At 40.8% G+C, this 27,959-nt stretch overlaps 2 protein-coding genes across 5 annotated transcripts in view; both read right to left on the bottom strand.

Moving 5' to 3' along the window:
* Positions 1 to 229: 229 nt before the first annotated feature.
* Positions 230 to 18,478, bottom strand: pals1a (protein associated with LIN7 1, MAGUK p55 family member a). The gene is made up of 17 exons (XM_086127905.1): positions 18,327 to 18,478; positions 10,105 to 10,408; positions 9,760 to 9,931; positions 9,292 to 9,392; positions 7,536 to 7,643; positions 6,895 to 6,972; positions 6,641 to 6,781; positions 6,176 to 6,337; positions 5,878 to 5,955; positions 5,492 to 5,675; positions 5,299 to 5,370; positions 4,274 to 4,345; positions 4,023 to 4,187; positions 3,859 to 3,948; positions 2,693 to 2,805; positions 2,424 to 2,534; positions 230 to 2,327 (listed from the first exon to the last, which is right to left on the bottom strand). Exons 2-17 carry the CDS (start codon positions 10,282 to 10,284, stop codon positions 2,151 to 2,153), a joined length of 2,004 nt encoding a protein of 667 aa, XP_085984031.1. The 5' UTR covers positions 10,285 to 10,408; positions 18,327 to 18,478; the 3' UTR covers positions 230 to 2,150.
* Positions 18,479 to 20,277: 1,799 nt separating this feature from the next.
* gphna (gephyrin a) overlaps positions 20,278 to 27,959 on the bottom strand; it is a 32,546-nt gene continuing 24,864 nt past the window's right edge. For 3 of the 4 annotated variants that reach the window (XM_086127356.1, XM_086127357.1, XM_086127358.1), the window contains 5 exons: positions 27,657 to 27,721; positions 26,233 to 26,336; positions 25,198 to 25,294; positions 24,106 to 24,244; positions 20,278 to 24,010 (listed from right to left, as the gene is read on the bottom strand). In XM_086127356.1, coding sequence (XP_085983482.1) covers positions 24,111 to 24,244; positions 25,198 to 25,294; positions 26,233 to 26,336; positions 27,657 to 27,721 — 400 coding nt within the window. In that variant the 3' untranslated portion in view covers positions 20,278 to 24,010; positions 24,106 to 24,110. Of the gene's footprint in view, positions 24,011 to 24,105; positions 24,245 to 25,197; positions 25,295 to 26,178; positions 26,337 to 27,656; positions 27,722 to 27,959 lie in introns of those variants that run through there. The other variant, XR_015102675.1, reaches the window with a different exon arrangement.

Below are 27,959 nucleotides of genomic sequence, written 5' to 3'. Positions count from 1 at the left end.
CTATGCAAAGTTGGTTGCAATGCTAACTTGTCATTTTCCTGTAAGTCAGACTTTAACCCCTCCCAAGAAGATGAAAATGCTATAAGAGGGGCCGAAATGAATGCATCCGGAGGCTGAGAAGAAAGTTATGACGGAAAACAAAATAAAACACTTCGACTTGCATTGCTTCTCAGATTTACCCATATGTAAAGCATTAAAATTATTCAAAATATAGAAGCCAGTCTTTTTTTTAAATCAACTATTTATTTGTTTATTGTGAATAGCGATAGAAAATGACAGCTTTTTCCTTAAGCATGTGACATCAAAATAAACTAAAAGTGGCATCAATTAATTTTACATTCAATACTCAAACCCACTTCTCCGCAACCCCACCTCATCCTGGACCTAAGGTACGGAGGGAGGTGAAGTAGGAGAAACCTGTAATCCTATTGGTGGACTTCATACACCCATTTTCAAAATAACAAATATATAAATGCTCTACACGGTGAGAACAGCCATATTGTGTCAGGTCATAATACTTCATTGTCCTCGAGACATTTTTATCCACTCCCATCCAGACACACAAAATGGAATATATTTGGCAACTGGTGCCCTTTCGGAATGCAACAATGTACCTTCATCCTTTCTTTATAGCCCTTCACTCCTCAAGGCTCATTGGTCATTTACATGATAATGTGATCAGATGGGACAGAGTCGAAGGGAAGTGAGAACATAAAACAGTCAGCCAAGAATGGGAATATCAAGTGCTGCGTTCATATTATTAATATCAAAAGAATGCTGTCAAAACTAAATGCCCAACCGGTCAGTCATTCGAGTTCACAAGGCTGCGGTTTGGAAGCCATCAATCACCACCTCCAGTATGGTTAACACATGTCAAATAGCAGTATATGTACAGTCTTGAATTTGTATTCAATGTTTGTGTATATTAACAGATCCCAACAGTGATTTTCACATTTACTACTAAATTGCCTCATCAATAGGCGTGCTCAGGACATTGGCCAAGCCAGTATTTCATTATAAAAACAAACAACAAATAGGTGGAACTAAAAAAAAATAAAAAATCTTTGTGTACATGGATTCTACATACTGCACCAAGTAAAAACAATTCACTTCAATAATTTATATATTCAATTATGATGGTTGAAATGACAACAGGATGAGGTCATCGCAAGAAAAAAAATTGCCCTTAAAAAATGCATACAAATGTTGAAGGGCCATGTTTTGGTGCCATCAGGAATGATTTCTGTGCCAGACAGCACATAAGCGTGACAAATAAAGGACAGTGTAATATAGTGCAGAATCTGTTCAGTGTTCAAATGATTTGCTTTGTGTGACAAATGTCGTCACACAAATGTCGTGTAAATACACATGAACTTGCTTTCATTACGCTTGGCAACTGACTAAATCCACTGTTAGCAAATCTTTCATTCTGATATCTTCTATGCAGCGCCAAAGTAAAACGCAAAGAATACCATGATTTAAGGAGTCTTCTAACATTACAAAGCTTTACATTTACAGTAAGTATTACAGCTTTGATTGGAATGTGACTGGATCAGTGGAGGTAGTATGTAGTGATTGCGAGTTCACTTGACACCAACAACTATTTCTCCAACAGTGGCCTAAGTACCTTGTAAAGGATACAGCACCGCTGAATGAATAGTCCGGGCACTGTGTACTTACGCTATAAAAAAAAAAAATTACTTACCGTATAGTGCTTGAAAAAAGTATCGGATAACCACCACCTACTTGTTTCGGGTGCTTTGATGTGGATTCTTTCAATTTCAATGTGCTCTTATGTTAGTATTTTGCAGCGAAAGGAGGAATTTCTCACAATTGCCATTTGGCTTCTTCGCAAAGTAGTTAAATTGATCAAGCATATTTTTCTATCACTAAAACTTTTTTTTTCTATTCGGAAATGCAAGTCATTCACTATGACTTCACATCTTGATAATTAAATATTGCCATTTTTAAAAAGAAACTACATTTGAAAATTCATGAATATTCAGCAAAGTGCTCCTATAACATGCCCTCAAAAAATATCTCAGTCAGCAGTGGCATAAACCTTTCGTTAGGTGGTGGAGTATCAAATTTGTTAACCACCGTATGTCTGTCTGCACGTGCGTGAGGGAGAGAGAGATTGAGAGAGAATGTCAGCGCAACCAGGAGCAGGGCACCCACTGGGGTTCTGTGTCCAGTTTGTTGATGAGTCTTAGCAGCTCGGCATAGGCTTTGTCCTGGTCTGTGTTAACTATGATGGCGTCAAACAGGTGACCCCAGCTTTGCTCCATCTCCCGTGCTCTCTCAATGATGTCCCGTAGCTCCTCGGGCTGTCCCAATCACAAAAATTAGGATTAAGAAGGCTCAAAGCCACATGCCGCAAAAATTAAATTGCCAAATTTTTCCACAAACAGGTGAACCGGCACCTTGGGGTTCTTATGGTCTTTCGCCAACAGGGCTCTGAGTCTTTCTTGGGAAGGCGGTGCTATGAAGATGACGTATGGTTTTAAATCTGAAGTTCTCAGCACCTTAAGGGCCTGCACACACACAGACACATTTCAATTAGACTAAACCAATAACTCAAGAAAACAACTACATTTTCATGTACATGTATGTTTAAATACAAAGGTTGGTAGTTTAAAGCCGTGCATGAACTTTGCTGCTTGTGTGTGCGTGTGTGTGTATACACACCAACCTGAGTATGTAGACAGAGTACACATATTTTCCCAGTGTTGATGACCTGTCTCACCGAGTCCGTGCTGGTCCCATAAAGATTCTTCTCAAACTCGCCGGACTCAATCAGCTTGCCTAAGGAAAGTATTGAGGGCGCACAAACACAAGTGTCCAGGGGTGGCAAATGAGATTTGGCACTGCACACTTAGGAAAATTGAATTCTAACATGTTTTTACATGGTAAAAATGTACACCAATAAAATCTTGCAAAGCTAAATTTTAGAAGAACCATTTTTAAACCACAACAATTCCACCCATGGGGGTCTAAATCATCAACTTTTTGAAAATATGAGACTTTTGGCCTATTTTAATGGGATTTCAACTACTGTATTTTCTGCACTTTAAGGCACTTCGGATTATAAAGCACACCTTCAATGAATGGCCTATTTTAAAACTGTTTCCATATATAGGGCAAACTGAATTATAAGGCGCATAAAACAGAAGCTTCAATAGTGGCTGCGATTGCGCTATGCATACACTAGATGGTGATACGCTAAAGGGAATAAGATACGATAAGAAAACCTTTATTAGTCTCGCAATGGAGAAATTCCCAATTCACAGCAGCAAAATACAATACAGCTTTATTTATATAGATCCTTCATAACCGCTGCAGCTGTAACAAAACTAAGAACTGGCCACAAACACGGACATGAAACAAATACAAATGGCATTACAAAACATTAACTGAAAGACAAAAGTTATGAAGATTCAACAAAAACGCACACAAACCAAAAGGGGCTCAGTATCCTTAGAAGTCTTGCTTGTCTCCTTCTGTCGTTTAGTCAGTAGTTAACTATGCTTTTGGTATGATATTCGTTTCATAATGGCTGCACAGATGCTCACAAAGTAGTCTGAGTGTGTGTTGGCGACTGCACATGTCAAGTAGTGTCGGGCAGAACCCTTTTAGATTACAACTGGTTCTTGCTAATAACCACTAGACGGCATAGAAACACTAACAGGAAAACAACTCAATGGGGAATATAAAGAGATTGCAACTCCATACATAAGGCACATCAGATTATAGGGTGCACTGTTGGCTTTTGAGAAAATTGAATGCTTTTACGTGCACCTTATAGTCCGGAAAATACGGTAATTCTTTTCAATTTAAAATGTTAACATGAAAGCTTACCAGCAGCCAGCTCGGTCTCAAACATCTGACGAGAAACAAAATGATAATCTCGACCACCGAGCTCTACATCTCGCCGGCTCCGCGTTGTGTCTGCAACACAAAATCTTAGTTGGGTATATAGGACAAACGTTGCACGGGTGCTTGTGTGAGTGTTTAAGTCTCACGAGGTACAGCCCCAGCAAAGCGTTCAGGGTGGTTATTTAGAAGTCTCTGACGAAGCTCGCCCTGCCCACAGCTGGTTGGCCCAATCAATGCTATTGGCCGCTTCCGATTGGCTGGCTGGTGGTACAGGGCCATCTCCTCATAGGTCAGAATCTCCTCATCAATATCTAGGCCAGTTGGCAAAGGGGGAGACAACAAAGAATGGTGACACAGTGTTTCATCTATGACGTGCTTATTGCATACAGTTTGTTACCATCATTTCTCTGAGTGTTGTAAAGCAGCTTCTTTCTCTTTCTCTTGTTCTTTTTGGCACACCACAACTTTCCTGGAAAAAAAAAAGATCATTAAAAAAAAAATTGCATTAGAAGAGCCAAAAATAATGACATTAAATTTTTTCCATTTTAATTCAACAGTCTGTGCTTTATGAGTATTTTTCTTTTTCAATCAGATGTACATTTTATAACTGAAATGAATGAAAAAGCTGAATTAGGTAACAAGAGACTTTGTACTTTCAGTGCCTCAACTACGCACACAATTGCCAGTGGGAAGCGGGCCCTCGCACAAGAGGCATGGCTTTCTCTATGTATCGTCAACAGACATATTTTATCCTATGCACTCCACATGCTGACCATCAACAGTCTGTCAATTTCGTTCATGAATGTGTGCGAGACATTTGATCTTTCTAACCAGGCAGAAAAGCAACTGAAAGTGCACGGTGGCGGAAAGAGAGTACCACTCAGGCGCAATGTGTGAAGAAGCTGCACAGCGCTTTTCCCAAAGAGCAAGGGTCACCAACCTTTTTGAAACTAACTGAGAGCTACCTCTTGGGGACTGCTTAATACAAAGCCCTATTCGTTGCTCAAATTACCTTTAATAATAGTATCATATGCATGTATGATTACTAATGATATGCATTTATGTGACGACACTGACAATGTCTATGATTTCACACAATAATTAGAGAAAACACAAGTATTAACGTGTAACTCTATTTCTATAATTCTGTGCCAGGGTTGAGGTGTTTATATTTTCAAATGATAGCTCCTGCAACATTTCTAAAAAAAAAAACCCTAATGCCCAATCATTTGTAAGCTATTTTTAGAACAAACCAGGCTACTCATGCGATCCTTGGGGGTGACCTGGTGGCCGCGGGCAACATGTTGGTGAGCCCTGCACAAGTCAGTGCCTCATCAGTCATGAACCTCACCGCGCGTCACTGGTGTAAACCACCACAAAACAGTTCCTTTTCACAATTCCGACATTTCCATGGAGACAGACCTGATTTCTCGGGTTCTTTGTCTTCTTCTATTGTTTGTTTCATTGCTTCTCTCTGCTGCTGGAAACTCTTCCCTATGACAAAAAAAACCCCAAAAACAATCATTTATGATACCATCAGGCAAAATGCTCAATGACAAAGAGATGTACTTGACAGCACCATAACTTCCATAGCTTAAAAAAAAGATTAAAGCACCTGGTACCAATCCAGCAAGAGGCTGATTATCTTCATCTCCATCCCTATATGCCTGCCACCAATTGGGGTCAGACTGGCTGATGATGTGGAGAATATCTCCTTTCTGGAAGGACAAGCCCAACTCTCTGCATGGCACATAGGGGTCATCTGATGGGTCATAGTCAAAATGTGCTTTCACATGAACCTAAAGGAACCAAGGAGGATGAGTTGGGGGGTGGGGGGTGGGGGTGCACATTGAGATTTTGTTCTTCGGGTGTTCATTAATTTGTGAAATTGTCTGATTTAACACACAAGCTGTCTTTGATTTGGTGAAGAAATGTTCCCTTTTTAAATATTTTGAATAATCAGCAATAGACTGTAAATGTCAGCACAGATTCAGCACTTACTACATTCTCTTTGACTGGGGGAGGTTTGCTCTGAGTACTCGGAATGAGTACAAAGGTCAGGAGGCCGTGCATGTCCGCCTGAAACAAAGACATTTTGCAAATTACTTTTGGATAGTGGGCTTGTTGTTTTGCGCATTTGCTGTGAAGCTGCACATACTAAATTGACTCAGCTGAATGGAAAACAGAACAATTCCAAGTTAGGCTGGTTTTTAATATGTCTTTTTAATCGCCTTTTAAACGCCAAGACAAACTGAAATACATCTCAAGAAATGTATTTTGTTAATTTGTGTATACTTACTAGAATGTCAAAGACTTGGTTGACATCTTTGCCTTTTATTTCAATGCCATTTATTTCCAATATTTCATCTCCTTCTGCTAAAAGTCCACTGCGTTCGGCTGCTCCTCCTCGAACAATCCTACTGATAATCACACTTTCCATTTCATTCCGGACCGTCGCCCCCTGCGGAAAACACAGACAAGACCTTGTGTGAGATGACCGCTGCCAATTTTTTAGTATTTTTTGCATACTGTGTATTCATAGTATGAGGGTCGGAAAAAGTCAAGCAAAGAAGGCATCTGTATTGTAGTTGGAAACAAAATAAAGGTCAAACATGAATACAATAGACCCACTTGATCTATAAATAACATGAAAAATATATAATATAATATACACACCAAGATAAATACAATTGTTAGGCTGCAACAGCAGCCACGACTCCGGTATCGTATTGTATCGGTTTGTACTGGAAATTAAATGTCTGACCAGTGGTATGTCTCGGGCCTTCTCTATGTGAACAATCTTTACAGTCTCTTCTCCCCATTGTGTCAGTGTCTCTGTTTGGCTGGTCGGTGGTTCTGGTTCCATTTCTTTCTCTGCGATGCGGTCATGTGCCAGAAGCAAAGACTGCAGCGTAACGACATAGACACATCATAGGAATATACACACAACAACTACCAAATTATTATTTTAGAAACTTGATACAGTTTAAGAAGTTGTGTCAAGCTACGAGTCTTCACCTGGAGGCGAATGTCTGATAGGAGCCTGCAGAGTTCCAGTCCTTCTTTGTTCTGACATGTCTGGCTGAGATTTCTGACCTGAAATCAACAAGAGTAAAATATTACAGACTGAATTTTTTTTCTTTTTTACGTTGCAAAATAAGATTTGCTTTTGGTGTGTGGATAAATGATTTCTTGTTTCCAATAAATTTTCCACAACTATTACACAACATACCCCACCCCTGGAGTGATGTTATGATGCAGGAATATTTGTCAGAGAGGCCAGCTAATGCTGTGAGGCAGTTCATTCAGTAAACCTCACTATTCTCCAGTGCCTTAAGAGCTGCATTAGCCACTGGGCTAGGAATCTGGGCTTTTAGCCTACAAGGCTAGTGCGCTCACCTCAAAAGAAGTGGGCACCAAGCCCAGGGCTGGTTCGTGCAGGATGACCACCACCTATAGTGGTGCCATGGCCCAGATTGAGAGGAATGTTTCCGGGGGTGAGTGTTCCGGATGCCAGCTAGTGCTGTGCTACAATATATGAAGTCAATCTCACTCCCTGATGCCTTAAGAGCTTTTAACCTACTCGGCTACCACGCTCAACTCTGAAGCTGTGATCTCGGGATCAAGCAGAAGCTGAACGACTACAAGTTAGAAATTACCTCCAGTGCCAGCTGTAGTGCCTGGTCTGTTTGTGGGTATGGGGGAGAGGGTCTGTGCATGTTGTTGGCCACGGCATTATGGATCTTAAGTGCAGACTGGAACTCTGACTAGAAACAAAGGCGACAAACATTTAGTGACAGAAATAGGTAAAAACGCGAGCGATGTTATGCTAACTAAAAAAGGTATTTCAGCATACATGGTTACCCCACTATATCTTCTTGGTTTTTACAATTATACAGAGAAGTTCAAATTTAGTGCAGTACCAATTTCTAGGGTGTACTGAAGTCTAATGAAAGTGATGCAGCATTAAAGAAAAAAAAATAGGAAAATGATTTTTGGGTTTTAGATTAATACGCACCCCCACACCCTCCCCCCCAAAAAAAGACACTTACCCAGAAGACAATGGTACAAAATTATCCTGACAACTAGGAGTGTGCAGCTCTCCACAAAAGATCCGATGCGGTTTTTGATACATAGGGTGCGAAACAATTGAAGGTTGAATTTGAAAGTGGAACCATTGGATTTGGTTCAAGTCAGTGGGACTACGATTGGATATGGTACGGCATAGTCTGAGAAGGTATGATGCAATTTGGTTGTCATGTGACATACATTCGAATCCAGCTCTCAGTAATGTTCTAGTGTTTTTACTGTTTAGTACATTTTAGAGTTCTTTTTAAGATCCTATTTTTTGCACTATAAGGCTTCGGAGTATAAGGCATCAGTTAATGGCCCATTTTAAAACTGTTTTCATATACAGTATACGATTCAACGCATTATAAGGCGCAAATAGAAGCTACAGTAGTGGCTGCCAGTTGTTGTTCCCACAGAGAAGAGAGAATATATGCCTATGTGTACTGTTGTGTGCTCTGAAAGTGTTGTTGCTCAGTGTTAAAGAGGAAGTCAACCCCAAAAATTTCCTAACAAAAATATGTTGTATGCAGCCCCACTAGTCTAAACACGGTATTCTGATTAATATTGCGAAAACACTGTTGGCGAACCTCTGCCGAACTTCCCAAATATTACTATATTTTCCGCACAATAAGGCGCACCTAAGAGCATTCAATTTTCTCAAAAACCGACAGTGCGCCTTTTAATCCGATGCGCCTAATTTAAAGAGCCTGTAACTATCCTTATATTCCCAATGGAGTTGTTTCCCTATGCCATCTAGTGGCGATTATTAGCAGGAACCAATTGTAACCTAAAAGGGTTCTCCCCAACACTAATTTACATGTGCAATCGCCAACAGCGACTCAAACAAACAGACAACTACTGCAGCGGTTGTGAAGGCGATATATAAATAAAGCTGTAGGTGTATTGTATTCCTTTAGCGTAGGGCCATCTAGTGGATGCATAGTGCAACCGCGGCTATTATTGTATAGGTTTATTATGTTGTACACCCTATATATGAAAACAGTTTTAAAATAGGCCATTCGTTGAAGGTGCGCTTTATAATCTGAAGCGCCTTATAGTGTAGAAAATACAGTACTCGCAAATACTTGCCATTAAGTGGGATAGGGGCTTACGTGGAGGTGGAGGGGGGGGGGGGGGGGGGGGGGCTTTAAAGGGGGAAGTGAAGTAAAAAATGTTTTGTATGTGCACCCATGATGTCTAAACACAACAGTATGATTAATAATCCAGCCATCTTCTATGGCAAAAACGTTATGGCAATGACTGTGCGAACCACCCCTTTTATTTTTGAGGTCTCCATAACTAGGACCAAGTATTCCCCTTGAAATTCCCCATCGATTACAGTACCTTGTTAAGTAGTGCAAGAACCAGCTCGATGTCATTCTGACTCTGCGGGTCGGACAGACAGCCCCGGACCTGCTTCAGTGACAGCAACAACTCATCCAACTCTGCAGGAAAAACACATTGCCATTCCAGTTATTTCATCTTCTTGTCCATGGGCAGAATGAGATTATCGTCTTGCGCTGGCTTCACATTGACTGTCCCATTTCACAGTGAAGAGTAGTGCACAGATAAACATTACAGTCCCCAAGAGATTTAATTAAGTTGCTTCCAGGAGTGTCTCATGTCTGTCTCTCCCTCCCTGTGGAATTCCCTCCCACATGTTCTTCCTTACATTCCTTTCAGTCCAAGCTTTACTTCCTCTTGTGTTGCTCTCCCGTTTCACAAACAAGTTCAATGATGTTCGCTCCAGAAGTGGAAAAACTTTCACGACTATTACTTTATGTGCACGAGCTGACGTTTGTGTGTTCATACCAAGCAAAGTGTGCTGACTGCTCAGTGGCGGTTGCTGTGACGTGTGTGTGTCCTGAAGGAATGTGGGGTTGTCGATGCCAATGTGGGGATTCTGGGAGAGCTGCTTCAGCCTGAGTGAAGCATTCAGATCCAGCTGCCGACCTTCCTCCTCTCGACGTCGACGCAGGTCCTCCTAGCAAAAACAGACAAGTTAAGCAGGCCAGATTACAGGATGTCTGGTTTCTAATCGACAGGCTCTTTAAAAACCAGACAAATCAAAAAGGACATTTCTGGATTGATCAAGAATGAAATCAGCAATTGCTCGACAGGGCTTGGTAAACTCTTTTGTGCAGACAACCACATTACCTGATGTTGTCTTATTCTCTCGAGTTGAGCAGATCGCCGGACTGGGAGTGTCCGGCTCCCCAGTTCTCCCGGACGGTCGACGGCCATTTCCCTGTGCTGCTGTCCTACCCTCAGCTCTTCATCTCCTCCTCTTCCTCCTCCTTCTCCAGCAACATGTCCATTCAGATGAGAGGTTGTCATCCCTCATACACTTGGAGTCACGAGTGTGTATGCCCACGGATTTCAGGGTTGCCCAGGTATATGCCACGATACAAGGATTTCTAGGAGGGTAGCTCTGTAAACAACGCAGCCATGTTGCCTATACCTGCGGAGAAAGCAGACGCCTCAAAGATTTAACTTCGTTTTTTTCGTTTTGTGATTAAGTACATTGAAGTAAAAATGGTGATGATTGTTGTTCTTAAAACATTCAAACCGAGACAATGTAATCAAAAATAAAGGAACTACTGATGTCTCAAAATACAAAGTACATTTACCAGCATATGACAAAACACTAATACCTCATAAACAGAAAGGGAATGGACGAGCGCCTTATACAGGTAAATGACTCCTCGTAGATTTTTCTCCATGTGGCTACTGAGCTAAAATGAATTTGACGTCCCTAATCTAAAGCGAGGGTGTCAAACTCAGTCGCCAGGGGCTCCAAACTCAAAGCACAGTTTTGGTAGTGTGCAGAACAGGATAAACATTATTGATAAATTTAAAACTAAATGTTTATAACAAAAATCTGCATCAAAAGAGACAGTATAGAACAGTAGTTTGTGATTGACCAGTAGCTTGCGAAGGGGGTGTCAGTTGATTGCATAGCATTAACTCACTCATTGCCAGCCCTCCCTGTGTTATATTATTTTAGCAACCTGCCAACAACACTGAATGAGCCCATAAAAACATTAATCAATATAAGTAGACTCCCTCCTATCATCCGTTGCGAACATACAAGGCAGCCACCTGCCTGTTGCATGACTCACCGCGCATGCGCATAAAAGGGCGCCAACTGGCAAAACTAACAGCTTCTGTTTATTTCTGCCGACTCTACACTTAATCCAGTAAGTATAAAAATGATTAGGGGCCCAGTAAGCAAAGTATTTCCAGACAGTTCTTATTTTTTATTGCAGTGAGCTCGGTGACAGGGCGTCCGGGGGGATGCGGGTGATGCACTCGGCGACGTGCTTGCGGTGCACCTGGCGCTGGGGAATGAACCGCTGGGCGGAGAAGCGGCTTCTCCCGATTCCTCACTCGCCTAGGCAAGTGCCCTCCGATGCCATTTGGCGGCTGTCATTTGGAGTCGGTCCACCCCTGGGTGCTTGCTGGCTGGCCAAAGCAGGACATGCAGTGGCATTTTTGGGCTATTGATTGAGTTGACTTGTTTGTTCTTTTATCTCTGACAATTTTTTTCAGGCTGTTATTTAGCAGACATGTTTCAGCGAAAGTCTCTCGCCTCCTCAAAGAGTGTCACATGATGGCGTGATTCTTCTTTATCAGCTAATGTTCAATGCAGGCGTGATTCGCCTGTCAGATTTGACAGGAGAGTCAGGCCCCCAACTTGACTGATGTTCATTGGGAAGTGTGCACATGGGTCGCTATCAGCAGCTCCTGTCCGGACTCCCTGGCTGATTCCATTCAGCGCAAGTCATCAGAGTAAAGTAAGGACAGAAAATGTATAGTCGTTCTATTGTGAAATATGGTTCATGCAGTTTTGTGAGTGATAATGTAGTAGCTTTGTTCATTTTATAAGTAAAAATCTAACAAATTCAAAAGAGCATGCTGAAAAAAACTGCATATATAGAAAAATGACAAAAATACTAATTCAAAACCTTCAAGTGTCTTACACACACACACACACGCAGGAGGGACACGTACATGTCAACAGAAGGTGCAAAGAAAAAAATAAAAAGGTGGAAGAGGGATTGATTACTTATCTTAGTCACAACCACAACAAAAGCATGTTTGATATGTTATCTCTCACCAGCAGGGCAGTGTATTTGCACGTGTGTGTACGCGCACACACGCACGCACGCACGCACACACACACAATACTCAGATCCCATGGTTCAGGAGTGAGGAATGCCAGGCAGTCCTGGGAACAAAATTCCACGGCTGGGGGAGGGAAGTGTGTGTATACAAGACCACGTACAGTGCTGCAAAATAGTATTTGACCCCTTCCAGATTTCTGTGTTCTTTGCATATTTATCACATACAAAGGTTTCAGTTCATCACACGAATTTTAACATCACAGACACTACCCAAGGAAATCCAAAACACAGTTTCTACATGCCAATTTATTCAGGTCCAAAAATAAAAATCCAAAACTACCTGTCCCTACGTGAAAACGTAATTGTCCCCCCTTGTTAAATCACATAGTAACTGTGACTGACGACAGTTTTGAGAAAGGTGAGTTCAATTTCACAGGAAACAAACACTCTAGCATCACATTTGTTGAGGAAATCACATTAAGAGAATGTGTCAGACAAAGTGAAGTAGGCTACAAGATCTCAAGAAACAAACACATCCTCCTCCCATGATCCAAAGAAATTTGATAAGAAATTAGAAAAAAAAAGGTTCTTGACCACTATCAGTCTGGAAAAGGTTACAAAGCCATTTCCAAGTCTCCGGGGCTTCAGCAAACCAGCGTCAGAGCCATTATCCACAAAAAGATAAAACTGGGAGCAGTGGCAAAAATTCCCAGGAGTGGTCGATCAGCTAAAATAACTCCATGAGTGCGAGGAAGACTCATCTAGGAGGTTGCAAAAGAACCTCGAACAACATCCAAAGAACGACAGAACTCGTTAGCCTCAGTTCAGGTCAGTGTTCACGACTCTGAAAGACACTGGCCAAAAATGGCATCCATGGGAGAGTTCCCAGGCAAAAACCATTGCTGACACAAAGGCTCGTTTCACGTTTGCCATCGATCCAGAGACACTCCTTCATATGGCAGCATGATAAATTCTGGATCACTTTCAATGTTTTAGGGTGTAAGGAGATTGGAACTTTGCAATTAGGAGACTTGCGATGCATCCATAGTCTGTCGGCTGGCCTTGTAACCCTTTGCGATAACCCTGGAAGAGCTGCTCATGGAGATGGAAGTTTGGGGCCTCTCTGCTTAGGCCACTGCTCTTGCAGCCCGACCCGGATAAGATGGATGAATGGATTGGCGGACTTTCAATGTGTTAACATTGAAGCAGATTGTCGGTGGTGCATCTCAATCACAACGCAAATTTTAAAATGACTCAGCAGAGAACAGACCTGGTCCACCCAGAATTTTTTTTAACAGTGTCACTTGTGCTTGATACAAAAGAGCAACATCGAGCAAGACAGTTGTAATACAAAGATTCACATCTGTGCCCATTCGCAGTTTGGCTTTTTAATTAATATGTTTACAAGGGGCGCAAAATATGAATTCTGACTCGCAAATTGCATTGTGAATCTGCTTATTTTGAGCCTGGTTTTATTCATCAAATACGACATATATATAAATACGACATATAATAAGACACAGGGTTACAAATCTGCACTTGGGTACTCTGGAGTTGGAAGCAGAAAGAGAGGCAAACCTTATCAGGGTATGACGCACAGACGCACGCACGCACAGATGCACACAGACACACTACCGAAAAGGGTTGTACAACCCTGTACCAAGCAAAGAGAAAGCAAGCCCGGATATAGAAGAACAGAATAGTATGACTACATTTCCTTTGATGCCTTCTAGGCACTAATTTGTGCTTCAATATCAATAGACATTTGATCAATATCAATAGGAATTGCTCAATATAAATGTTTAAAAACTAAAATAAATAATTTAGGAAGCAACACTGGCTCTGGCATTCTGCGTGCTGTAATAAGAGTTTAAAGTGTGACATTAGATTTGTGCCACAATTGCAAGCAACAATGAGGAAATTTAGAGCACAAAAGCATGTTTTGAGTGCACAGGAACCTTTCCTGTGAACCTTGTCGGCCGAAACAGTGAGAAATATGTGGCGAACCACCCAAGAAGTGCACATGCTGGAATTAAGTGCACTTCAGTGTCTAGGTACGCCGAATGAAAGTGTGGCCTCTTCAAAATAAATGCCTCAATGCAACTTTGACAATATGATTGTATTGTGCATACTAACACAATCAAGCACGTTTGGATGAATACGTGTTTGAGAAGTAAAGGACTTGCTCGCTCCAGTTTTGCCCAGCTATGATCCTCTCAGCGTCACAAATAACAGACAAGTTTAAAAAATAATAATGTCCTATGACATAATGAGCGAGCGATAAAGAAAAAGTAGTACTTTATAGTAGTACTTTAAGGAAGGTTCATGCAACTGCATAATGATACCGCTTAATACAAAATAATGCGACACACATATCGAAACAGGAAATGTTACGGGATCCCATACGTCAACAGGGAGGAGTGGCCTTGAAGATGAAAAGTATATTCATGTTGAGGATAAGCATTTCTGAAAATGGGCACCTATAATATAAGCTAAGATAAGAAAACCTTTATTCGTCTCGCAATGGAGAAATTCCCAATTCACAGCAGCAAAGTTATGAAAGGAAGAAGTAGAACAACAAAATATAGGAGCTGCTGGAAAGGCAGCCACTCTCGCGGCGCCATTTTGAAGTCAAAATAACAAAAATACACAACACAATACATAGGACACAGACAGTCGTGCAATCTTCACCACTTTTCTGCATACACTTTGTTGTCTGAAGCAGTTAGAGAAGAAAGAGGAGAGGATATTGAATGCATATAATATTACCACATTCCTGAATTTGAATTTTGACTTGAGATTTGCACAAGAAACATTGTCAGAATTACATGAGCGTAGAGCTCATCATCTTTTTTTCTAAAATCAATTTCTCTCACTAACATTATGTTTTAGGTTTATTAATTACATCCACATCGGAAATCTCGATTTGTGCAAAAATATGGAGGCTACTTTGTTTCTGATTACATTTAACAATTTTTTTTTTAAAAAGCACTACAGGATGCATTTTTTCATTTTAATGTCACTTCAAAATAAAGTGAAAAAATGTCAGCAGTCAGTGTGTTGTGTATTTTTTTTTTTTTTACAGAATAACTGACGCTATGTCATGCTATATCGTTATTGTGATATAAAGTGGCCTATATCGTGACAACATTTTTCCATATCACCCAGCACTAAATATACCATGATACTTTGTGCCGGTGAACCAATATGATCACATGACAACAAAATGACTGGCCAAGCCTATTTATTTGTCGCTGTCATGTACAAAACCACAATGTTGTGCTTCCACCCCCCGCCCACATGAGCTTTTTTTCTGACAATATTGTAACTTTTTAGATAGCATTGTGAGCATTTGTATATCGGCAACCAAATACATTGTGATGGTTGGATATCATAACACCCCTAAAAGAGACTGACCAGCATTATACTGCTGGGTGAATACAGGGCTTAGCTATGGAATGAGCCATCGCTACAAGGAAACACTGAGATGGACAACAGAAGAGAGATTAATGGAAATTTTATTTGTGATTTCGATTTAGGGTTCTCGCAATCTTCACAATGTGATAATCGAAGATAAATGATTCATGTGCAAAATGGCAAGGTGCATTTACAAGTTCCTGATGTTGTGAGAGGACCTATCTAAAATGATTGAAGTTGGATCAATGTAGATTTCTTAAGCTATAAAATGTATTCTTTGGTTAGCTATCTATGATTTGAATTAATTCATGGTTGAAGAGGCCCAGGTGGTTCAGCTGGTGATTGAGAGACATGGCAGGAAAATGCACAAACAAGTGGAAGGACACCATCGTATATAGAAAACTGCCCACACACACCCTGACCTTTTCTAAAGATAAGCCGTATGTTTACAGTATTTCTAAGCCACACAGTCATCACATTTTTGTGTCACTTGTGTACATGTAAAAAAAACACTCTCTTTTCTTTGAAGAAGTTGCAAATTCTTTGGCACAACCACACAAATGATTGCTTATTATGCACAATTCTCTGCAGTTGCCCCACATTACCAATTGCTTATCATGGCTCCAAACTGCCCCTTAACGGTCACATTTTGCACCTAAAATTCGAGAGTGCGCGAGTACATTTTTCAACCAGTCACACCTGTGAGACTTGACTTGAATATTACCATACCGGTATAATTGTGATCAATAGCATTGCAACATTTAACAAAAACCCAAAGAAATCACAATTATGTAGTGAAAGAAATGCTTTTCTCATACGGCAAAATAAGCAGTTTGTGTGAGTGTTGCTTGTTGCTAATTAATTGTAATACCTTTTTTTAAAAAACAATTTATTTAATAAACAATTCTAAAATATATTTTTTTAAGCTACTGAGGGTGCGTTCAGATAATTCACTCTGACACCTGCGCATTACTCTGAGAGAGTGTGTTTGGAGAGGCAGATTTCACTCTAACCCCGTTAATTTCCAAATGGACCCTATGTTCTAAACCAATCAGTAGCTCGCGCTTGAATTGTTTTCATCTGCACTGCCGGGCGCACTGTATTCTCAGTCAGAGCAGCAAGAGAAAAATGTCCAAAATCTGGCCCGGGGGTCAATTGCGGCCCATGTTCAAATTTTGACCGGCCTCTGGCATAAAATTAATCATGTGTCAGCACTGATGACCACAGGAAAAAATACATATTTACAAAAAAGCTATTTTATATTTCACCAGAAGATGGCCACAAACCCGTAGCCACGCTCTCGGCTGTGTACATAAGTACTCCCCGAAACGTGCTCTGGGCCTCCAAAACACACCACTCTCACAGTCATATCACGCGTCACAGCGAATTTCGGAGCACAGCCCTCGCTGCATGACGCTTATGAGACCCTTTAAAGGCCATTTCTAAAATAGAGACTGTCGTGAAGAAAAGGAAAGTTAATAGAAAGGGACATCGCTTTCACCATAAATGGAAATTGGCACTTTTTTTTCCCATTGAAATATGAAACAACTGTGCGTGCCTAATTTGCCAACAGGCTGTAGCTGTTTAAGGAAAACAATGACAAGAGGCCCTACCAGATGAAACATGCAAACTACTCCAAGGTGAATGGGAACAAACGTCATGAAAATGAAAGCAACTGAAAGATGAATGGTTGGGCCTCACACATTTTCACCTCACCAAATCTGGATCTCTGGTGCACTCTGAATGACTGAATGGCACAAACAACACTCTGATTTTCTGAATGGTTGGAGTCCAGCAGTGTGCACTGGGAGCATATTTCCAAACATGCCATTGGTGTTGATAATGCCCCGAGATACTGTTCCAGGTCAAAGTCAGATAAAACCATTCAATTCCATTTGAAACTTGTTGCACGTCTTTGTAATTCGTATAATGCAGTGGCCTTTACCAAAATTATTTTTTTTCTCGATAAATTGTGCAGCCTTATTTCCTAAACCTTCAAATTTCATTTAAGAGTCGATGGATGGATAGATAGATAGATAGATAGATAGATAGATAGATAGATAGATAGATAAAATTGGGGACCATGACCCTAGAAGAGCACAAAATAAGGTGAAGGCCTGGTCCCATAACTGTAGGTCATTCATCCAGTGAGCACCAAGCAACACACCTTCGGTGCTCCTTTTAGAGCAAGACCAAAATTGTTGTGTACACCTGCATCTAAATATATAATTACCGAATCATACCACACACACAGCATTTACAGTTAGTTATTGTATTGGGTTAGCCGTATTGTCGACTTCCTATAACGTCATACGCCTCCCTCTGCGGGTTTGGCTAATTAATTTCAGCCAATGTAGCAATTGCGACAGTTGACATTCTAACGTTCATGATTGAGATGCATCAGTGACACATTAACTGATATGAATTCGCCATTAAAGTTATATGCATTTCAAGAATGTTTGAATGTTTCGTGTTTGCCTGGCTTGTTGGGCATCTCTGTTTACTGTGGTTTAAAATACTTTCACCTTGATTAAACGTGTTTCTCGTGTATTTGGGGAGGGTGCGGTAACAGCGAGTCAGTCCCATTACTGTATCAGAATCTTTGCGAACATATCGGTGCTAATAAACGCCATTCGTTTCAAACACTGCTTGGTGACGTTCCTCAACTTTGTGAACAGGCCGAAAGAAACTCATCCTTTGTGTTTTCTTTAAGTGACAGTGTCCAGGCTAAAATTAGCCGCTAACTAGCTAGCTCACTTGCTGCGTCTTTACAGCACCTGTTGAAAACAAAAGCCTCTTCATCTGGGGGCGAAGAGTAGACGCTTCAGTACTCACTCGCGCTGTTCCACGGCCGTCCCACGTTCCTCTGACGAGAACAGCAAGCTTCATCCAACCAGTCGTGGGTCTTCTGGCGTTATGTCACAGTTTCGGTCGTACAAGTTCGCTGCTCGATTCTTCTACTCAGCAGCTCGGACGTCTCCCGCCCTCCTCGTCTCCCCCCTCCCCTGTCTGTCCGTCGGTCTGTCATCATTTCTACAGTCACAGAAAAGAGAGAAAACCAGCCCGCCCCCAAGTTGTCAGAGCGGCAAAACGATTGGATAGGCCAATAACAGGAAACGCTATTTGACCAATCAAACACTCGTATGTCTGATCAGCGCTCACATCATAATTACGTCACCAGTGCATTGTCTGTCGGAATAAATTATAATATACTACTTGCATTACTTTTCACTGCGATTGGCTGGCAACCGGTTCAGGGTGTCCCCCGACTGCCCGAAGACGGCTGGGATAGGCTCCAGCACCCCCCGCGACCCTAGTGAGGATTAAGCGGTTCGGAAAATGAATGAATGAATGAATGAATACTCCTTGCATTACTTTTCAATCAGGAGCGTCTCGGCCAGCGATGAGCAACTATTTTAATTTAAATAGATAAATGAATACATTTTTGGGACCTTGTGTTAAGCATCAAACCAGTATAGAATTACTGTATTTCCAAACCAGGTGCAATCTGTATTTAATTTAATACACTACAACGACAAGATATTTTATGGTCAAATTGAGAACGTTATTGTTTTTGCAATATAATCGCTTGTCTAGCGAGTTGGACAGACATCCACCATCTGCTGGACGTCCGATGCATGTGAAAATTTAAAAAAAAGGTGGCGAGGCTGAAAATGCTAATACTGTATTGAATTACATTCCATGCTATTTCTATGGTCCGTGATTTCCATTGCTTCTCTTTTCAATCCAACAAATACAAATTTTGTTCCCATTAAAACAGCTGGATGTGCATATTTCTTATTTAAAAACAAAAATAGGCGGGGGGCTTTAAATGCTAAGACAGTATTGAATTACTTTCCATGCTAGTTCTATGGTCCGTGATTTCCACTGCTTCTCTTTTCACTCCAACAAATAGAATTTTTGTTCCCAAAACAGCTAGATGGGAGGATGAGCAGGAAATGAAGCAAAGCACCGCAGGCCGGGAGCCTCAGCTTAGCATTGCGGACTCAGGCAGTCGGTTTGTGCACCCACACTTAAGGTTACCACTCATCCCATCCTGTTGCCCTGGCGAACCTCTCGTACTGTCACAATGTAAATACCACAAATTAAAAGCTGCTTCTGAAATTTTGTCTGATATCCATCTTTTGATCGGGAAACACAACAAAACAACGGAATTGACCTTGCCAGTCCAATACTTTTGGAGAGGACTGTAAATAAAAGTCAAATGCTATTCAATACATTTATGTATTGCTATATGCTACAATTTAATGTACTTAAGTGCATGTAATAGTAAAGCATTGTAATTCACTCATGCAGCAATTGCTTCACTTTCCTTTGCTGCTGCAGCAATGTTACTTAATTTTTTTATCCATTATATTTTTCAATCACTATATGCCTGTATTGAATTACATTCCTGCATCACCCCCAATTCCAAGGGGCTGTCAGCAACAGGTGTCTTTCCATTCCCATAGTGAATTGCCATGTCGGGGCTCCGATGATGCTGTGTTTTTATTGTGGCCGTACACAAGTTTAGCTTGTGGTGATTAATTGAACTAGTTGAGATCAGCTGTTCTGGACCCGAATGATCTGACTATTTGAGTTCAGGGGAAGTCAAGGTTTAGATAAAGATCATGTTGAATCTTACTGGAATGTCCTCCAGGTGTAACAATGCATATCTGTCTTCCAAACACGAGAAAGTATTCTTTTAAAAAAAAATAATAATAATTAATGCACACAACTTATATTTCAGACTAAACAGAACTGGAACAAAACAGGGGATACAGAATAGTCAGGATTAATTTTATTAATTCATTTTCAGTTTCAATAATATCATTACAGAAAAACAATTTACATGATATTTTATACAGTAATAGAATGCTGTGTAATTGCTTCAAGTGCTGGTCATAGTTTATAGTGTGTGCAATGTGAGACTGGTTTCAGTCAGGTGTTAAGAATCACTCAGTACAAAGGCTGTAATAACCTGCTTCTTACTCCAATCAATCTGTCAGGCTTTGATTCCGCCTGTTTAGGCAGGTGCCTGGAAGAGCTCGTAATCCGTGTTCAGGTCATAGCGGTGTTGATGTAAATATAAACTGCGCAAAACCTGGCAAGTCTTTTCAGTGAACTTTTTTTGTTCTAATATGTTAACTTCTACTTACTTATCGCACACAACCATTGAGCAAGCTAAAGTGAGATGTCATTTTTACTCTCACTTTCCTCCAGTCTGCCCTCTACACTATGAAATGAACGCAGCATGAGCCCCCAATATAAATACGATGATTTTGAGGTATCAGGGACATTTCTGATATACACACACTACAGGGTTAAGGAAGGATGGTCCAACATCATCTTACATCTAGTACAATCAAAATAAACACAAGCACAAATGAAGCATGAATATTGGAGAGAAATCCTGCCGACATACGGCAACCTGCTCAACGTGTGCACCACACCCCTCATGAGCGCTTGGAGGGGAGGCAGGAATTAGTTTGTGGAATTTTGGGTGAGGCTGAGCGAAGACCACAAGAGGCAGTCAAGAGAAGGGTCCAAGCTCCAGCGCTCGTGCTGCATTCATGTCACAAATGACAATGGTAACATGAATTTCTTTTTTGATTAGAAATAAATAAATATATAAATAGAAACAAAAAATCGCATTCTCGACCTTTGGGCAAGTGACGCAAAAGCAATTACGAGAAGCATCCATTCATGAAAAAACATCAACAAGCGACTTGGTGCCGTCACAATATTCATCAAACGAAAAATACCTGTGCAACAAACTTGCTTTTCTCCTACCATCAGAATGCAGCATTAAACCTTTTGGACGGCTTCGTTTGGCACTGATCACACTGACAAGAAGAATCACAAACTTTTGGAGCAAAGTTAGGGCAAAGGGTGAATATCGATTGCTTACAGTGCTGTTATTTGGCAAATTCTACAAGGTCAGTTTCTAAATATGACAATATCGCAGTCAACTGGTCTACTTTGTATTGAAAATGACGGAGGCGGACATTCCGTCAGTACTGACGCTCGCTTTGCTGACGATTGACGCAAAACGAGAAGAAGAAAAAAAGGACGATGCACTGATTGAAGTGGGTTTCGTTCAACGGTGTAATCGTCACTAACCAGGTCAAATAACAAAGGACATCTGCGTCCATCATTGACTGAACGACGGCGTTTTGCTGACGACAGAGAGAAACAAGCCCCCCGCCTGTCTCGTTGTTCGCGGGGGACGGGGGGCTTAGAGGGAACTGCATTTAATCTCCATGTGAGAGAGTGAGTACTCCCCCATTTCAATAGGATCTCTGCGGGGAAATGTGATCGCCGGCTGTAATTGGCTAATGAGGCGGAACCAGATGATATCACGAAGCTCTGGGATACCAACACAAATATACAATCTTCGTTTGAGTGTAATTTAATGGACAGGTGTCCAGGCTGCTGCTGGTGGGTGACGGAACGACGAAATTTACTTAAAATAAAATGCCCACCTCTGGAAGGCGATGACGTTTGATTCAGTTCAATAAACACATACGAAGCAACAGATAAAATATGATTAGTCTTTTTCACATTTGTTGGGCTGCATACAGTAGAGAGAGCTTGTTCAAGGATTCAGATTTTTGTTGTTTTTGACTTTTTCAACGCAACCTTCTTTTTTTCCGAGGCAGAGGAAACATTACGCAGCTAGACTAGTGATTCCCAACCAAGGGTGCTGTGGGAAATTATCCAATTTCCCTTAATTGTGAAATACATATCTCTTTGTCAGTGACTGTAAGTGACAGGCAAAGCTCGCAGAAAACAAAATAAACTTGTGTACCCGCCTGTTGTCATTCAAACAACAAAATTAATAATGGCTTTCTTTGAGTTGACAGCATCAGCTTTGTGTTCACATCAACAGGTCCAGGTTTCACACCAAGTACATCAAGTTGTCAGTCGACGACCAGTAAATTGAGACAAGATTGCCATAATTTCAGGATTCATACTTTTTCCCGACATTATTCTCATTTAAAATGGGTGCCTTAGCTTAAAATGAGGAAGGGGGAGGGATTTTCAACTAAACAACACAAATTCTACAGAAAGTGTATGTGAATGCCGAAAAGTTGAGGTGCCGCAGAAATATTGTCAGGAATACATGAAAATGTTTGAACGACAAGTAGAAACAGAGGATTTGAATGAAAAACGAAGATCGACTGAAAACAAACGATAAGACTGGACATTGCCATTCAGGGGTTGTCAGGTTCCAATTTTTCGGAATCTTTCTTCGAGGGGGGCTTGTTTTTTTGTCTGCTTCCTGAGCATTTTCCTTGCGCAAGGCACCAAATCCTCCAAATGTAGAGGGGCGCAATACATTTCTGACATCTCTAATTTAAAAAAAGTATCATAAAAAATATCCAATAAGAAGTCTGTGTTTTTTTTAATAGTATGTTTGCTTTAGAAGTCTTTCCAGCATTTGACCTCTACAAAGTCAAGATTGTTTTCAAGTGACATATTAAAAAGGGATGGTCATACAAATGCAAGAGTCAGACAGTTTTGACCGTTAAAATCCTATATCCTGAATTCTTCGTAATTTTACCTACATGGAGCAGCAGCATCTTAAAATAGGTCATGATTAGGTTTGTCATTTGCAAGCTCTGCTCGATATGATTAAAAAAAAACTACAACAACAACAACCCCCCCCCCCCAAAAAAAATGATGAAGTGCAACTCCACACGGGAACTCTTAATAGCATTTGTCAGCCGATGAAATGCGTTCATCACGTCGCACTTCCTACCACAGTGGGAAAATATTCCACAGGTTACAAGTGGGGCCCTGAACTCAAGCCACTTAGGAGCCACTAAGAACAGCCAACAACTTCCACCAAATTTTTGGTTTGTTTGTTTGTTTTTAGGTGTGTATTTGCTGCGTTTATGGTTGTCAAGTGTCATTCAAGTAAGACTTCGCTAATGATCCACTGCTTTCAGTGAGTCACCAGTTTTTATTGTGTAATACAATGCATCGTTGCTGCTGTTTTGATTTTGGGGTCGGACAAACAAAGTCAGGGGGAACGGTTTTCAATCAATTGCAAAGGGATTCTACAAAAGGCTGTGTTGAGAGGGATGGAAGACGGAAGAGCTGAAACGAAGAAGACAAAAGAGCGTGTGGCAGAAGCAGAGGAACTGAGTCATTTTCTATTACTAGATCTACGAAGGAAAAGTGCTGATCGCACAAAGCAAATGAACTCGAGAGACAAGAATGTGATTACTACTAGAATGATGATGATATTCAATCAGAACCATAATAATATCAGATGAAGTACGAATATTAATAATCATTATAATCAGGAGAATTATATAATATTACAGAATAAATCTCATTTGTATATTTCTTCACATTTTTTTTCTTAAATCTTCTCAACGCAGACCTATGAGGATTCAACGTCTGCTGGCTCCAATTGGCTGTTGCATATGACATCACAGCTAATAGATGCCCCTGTCCAGGCAGGAAGTCCCAGCACCGTCAATATATTTGTCTCCAGTGACTGAAATCTGGGGGGAAAAATATCTGGGTTAGTTGCTACATGTTCAACTTTGTGAGTGTCAAGCACAGAACGGCAGGGCGATGTTAAAACTCAAGAAAGCACCTGCATCATAGCCGTCCGATGACCATAACATCCACAACTTCTCCCTTGTGCAGTTCCACATACTGCTCGGTTTTCGGAGGCAACATCAGCAGGCCGTTGGCACTGCGCATTGACATTAGCCTGCTGGACACTTGGTTACCTGAAAGGGGGGGGACAAGAAGTTTGGGGGGGGGGAAAAACTTCCTCAGACTAGTTGATCACCTCAAGCACAAAAGAAGTCACAAACTAACATGTGAACACAATTTTCTCTTTTAAAATACAGATCAGACTTGCATTGGCCACATTTTTAGGTACACTTCCAAAATCTATGTGTACATACAACTCTGTTTTTTTTTTTTAAGTCAATTACAGTATCTTCGAATATATCTATTACAGTATATATAACACATTTAAGCGTTATTAAATAGAACTGCACTGCTACACACGAAAATGTGTTTGTAATAATGTGGTTACGTTCATGCCATTTCACTGACAGGATACATCACAAGCGATCATTTGTTTTTTTCGAAAGGCAGAAATGTTGGTATAACTCTTGTGTTTCATCGCATTAGATTGTGTGTGTAAGTGAATGATTCTTAGGACAGAAATGGAAAAGAAATACTATTTTTTGCAAAAACACAATCTAAATTAATGATAAAAAACGTTCTATACATGTTCATGGGAAGACACAATTGGTAATCTTTCCTCTAAAACCACCATTGCAAATTACAAACACCCCAGGTAATTTTGCGTATTAATTGATTGACAGAATCCCCATTATTCTTTAAGTATCAATAAAGCATTCAATCATTTTATCCCATATTAACAAAAGGATAAAATAACACCCCAAATTAGTTGAAAGGATTTTCATGGCGCACGCAGCCTCCGCACGTAAATGACCTAGTTGCTCTTGTCATCATTCTGTTGTCAGTAGGACCGGTAAATTTGAATAGAGCATCAACCATTACTCAACATTTATATGGAAAATGTTTGAACAGAAATTGGAGGCGAGCATGGTTATTTGGTTGAGAGAAATTCTGGCTCTGGTGATGGTGGAAATGATGAGACCAAGTGTGGCACTTATAGCCTGCCTGTGTGCATGCATTCTCACACCTGTGCTTTGAGCCCAGGGCAGCGGCTCTTGGTGATGCCAGGTGAGAATACAGCGATGGTACTCTGGTCGAGGATCTAGCTTCACATCACACGAAAGCTAAAACAAACACAAACAAACTAGTGGTGGGACTTCCTTAACCTTTGTGTTAGCTTTATTGCCTGAGGCTTTGGTCATAAAACAAGAGCAATGAATCTTATTTTCACTCATTCAAAATACAGTATCTGACACGACGAACAGGAAGTGAAATTTAAACAGCTATAGATTGACAACATATATAAATTCGTACATATTTGTACACATTTTCAAAAGTGTGCAATTCTAATACCATCTCAAGCAACATTTTGAGCTAAGAATATCCACAACTAAATTCAAGTTGGCTATATTCAAGCCTTTAAATGGCAAATTTCTGTTTAAATGTCGTAATTCTGAATGGCTGTATGGTCTTTTCCATCCATCCATCCATTTTCTGATCTGCTTTATCCTCACAGGGGTCGCGGGGGTTGCTGGAGCCTATCCGAGCCGTCTTTGGGCAGTCGGCGACACATCGATGAACAACCATCCGCGCTCACGAACAAAACTACTCAGAAATGTAGCTAATTCGCTACCACGGAGGTAAGGATGACTGACTTACGTGCAACTCAGCAACATTTAGCCACACCCCAACTGTGGCTAAATAATATATGCTGCTCATCAACTCAAAATCAGGTTTTCTTTCATTACAAAATGAAGCTGATCACACTTCGCAGACAGTTGGCTATAGAGCAGGGACAGTCCATGGAGATTCTTTGGTAGAAATAATTGTCTGTTTTTGTTTTGTACAAAGTAGATGTGTACGCCGTATGTTGTGACAGAGGAGTAACCTGACCAAAACCACCATGTATTGTGAACATATGGTATAGTTCAAAAACAGTGCATTATATATCGGATACCCTTGACAAATAGCATTCTGTGAAAGATGAATAGGAAAAAAAACCAAGTACCTTTTATTTTGCTTTCTTTGTCAGTGTGTATGCGAGGGTGTTTAAGTGGGTTACCCTGGCTTTAATAATGGTGGGTCTAGGGTCCAGAATGCCTTGCATCTTCCTCAGTGCAGGAATCACAAAGAGATTACATGTGACAACTGCAGACACTGGGTTACCTGCAAAAACAAGCGATCACAGATTTTCAATGGGGAAAAACGGAGCGCTTCATAGCAGTCAACTGACAGCATGTTTTTTCTGAAGCATTATCGTTTGACATGTTTTATCACTGAATTATCTTAGCATTGGAATACAGCAGTGATTCCTAGTCAATGTGCCCTGGCTGGACAGTGTGCCATGAGAGATGATCAGAAAGATGCGCCATGGGAAATTATATGTCAATTATCCATCCATCCATCCATTTTCCGAATCGCTTGATCCTCACTAGGGTCGCGGGGGGTGCTGGAGCCTATCCCAGCCATCTCCGGGCAGTAGGCGGGGGACACCCTGAATCAGTTGCCAGCCAATCGCAGGGCACACAGAGACGAACAACCATCCACGCCCACACTCACACCTAGGGACAATTTAGAGCATCCAATCAGCCTGACATGCATGTTTTTGGAATGTGGGAGGAAACCTGGAGCACCCGGAGAAAACCCACGCAGGCCCGGGGAGAACATGCAAACTCCACACAGGGAGGCCGGAGCTGGAATCGAACCCGGTACCTCTGCACTGTGAAGCCGACGTGCTAACCACTGGACTACCGGGCCGCCCTATGTCAATTATTTCAAGGAAAAATAGTTTTTCTATTTAAAAATTGTTTTGTTCACATATAAGCCAGCCAGGTGTAGGAACAGGCAGACAAATCAAATGCTCTTTCACTAGATGACAGAAGGTACATCATTAACCTGCGTTAATCTGCATGGCTGTGAACAAATATGGTCCTGGTTAAGTCCCCAAAAATGGTGCAACCTAATCCTGTGCTGGTGCAACCAACTTTAGCGCTACTGGCGGAAATGTTACTGTAGAGTCCTGAAATGTCATTTTTGCAAAGGTAATTTTCTCACTTTTGACTGAAACCGTCAGAGATATTCAATTCATGTTTTTTTTTTATTCTTGTCGTTTCGTCAAGAATTATATACTGCATCATAAAATGAGCTGTGTCAAATATTTTGGTTATGTGGTAAAAAAAAAACAATCATCAGTAAGAGTGAGTGGACTTTGTCGGGTCAGGGAACTTTATTTGGAAGGTTTCCCACATTAACTGTTTTAAAACGAGTCACATCAGGACGTGGTGACAGATCTGACAACGACTGGAGTGACAGCTGAAACTGCCAGCAAAGGAAGAGAATTGTCTTTACCGGATAAAAACATTTGTCTGAACAAAAGAAATGTAAAACTTGAAGACAAGATGAATGCTGACGTTTGATACACCAGTTCGACGCGAACAACAAACTATCCAGCTAACTGTAACACAAACATACAGACAAGTTTAATACCTGGCAGAGCAAAGATGAGTTTCCGCGTTCCATCAATGTCAACAGTGGCAAAGGTAGTAGGAAGACTGAAAACAAACACAGAACCCTTTTTTTTAAGCATAGCTCTATAAGCAAGTTACATTATCAGTTACAAAATTCCAATTTGCAACAATTTAACCATAGGTGAGTGGAAACAGTATTCTTAAAATGTCTCTCCTTTTTATTTGCATATACTGTAAACCTTTAGGGTTGTGGTTTGCTGTTAAATCTTGAAATTATTTATCTTCAAAAATGTCTCGTGTTTGCAGGACTGCATTGAATATG

Source organism: Hippocampus guttulatus, chromosome 13 (genome assembly GCF_054856545.1).
Source record: "Hippocampus guttulatus isolate MCC_2025c chromosome 13, RoL_Hgut_1.0, whole genome shotgun sequence".
NCBI lineage: Eukaryota > Metazoa > Chordata > Actinopteri > Syngnathiformes > Syngnathidae > Hippocampus > Hippocampus guttulatus.
Note: the sequence above shows the minus strand (reverse complement) of the source record. Positions and strands in the feature narration are given on the sequence as shown.

Bases quoted from the DNA above. Each gene is read 5' to 3' on its own strand.
- pals1a (XM_086127905.1), bottom strand. From the start codon at position 10,284: ATGACAACCTCTCATCTGAATGGACATGTTGCTGGAGAAGGAGGAGGA. The intron at 5,956-6,175 runs GTAAGTATACAC...TCTTTGTTTCAG, and splicing joins ACCAAGTCTTTGACATTCTA to GCGGACATGCACGGCCTCCT. The intron at 2,806-3,858 runs GTAAGCTTTCAT...TACTTTCCTTAG, and splicing joins TGAGACCGAGCTGGCTGCTG to GCAAGCTGATTGAGTCCGGC.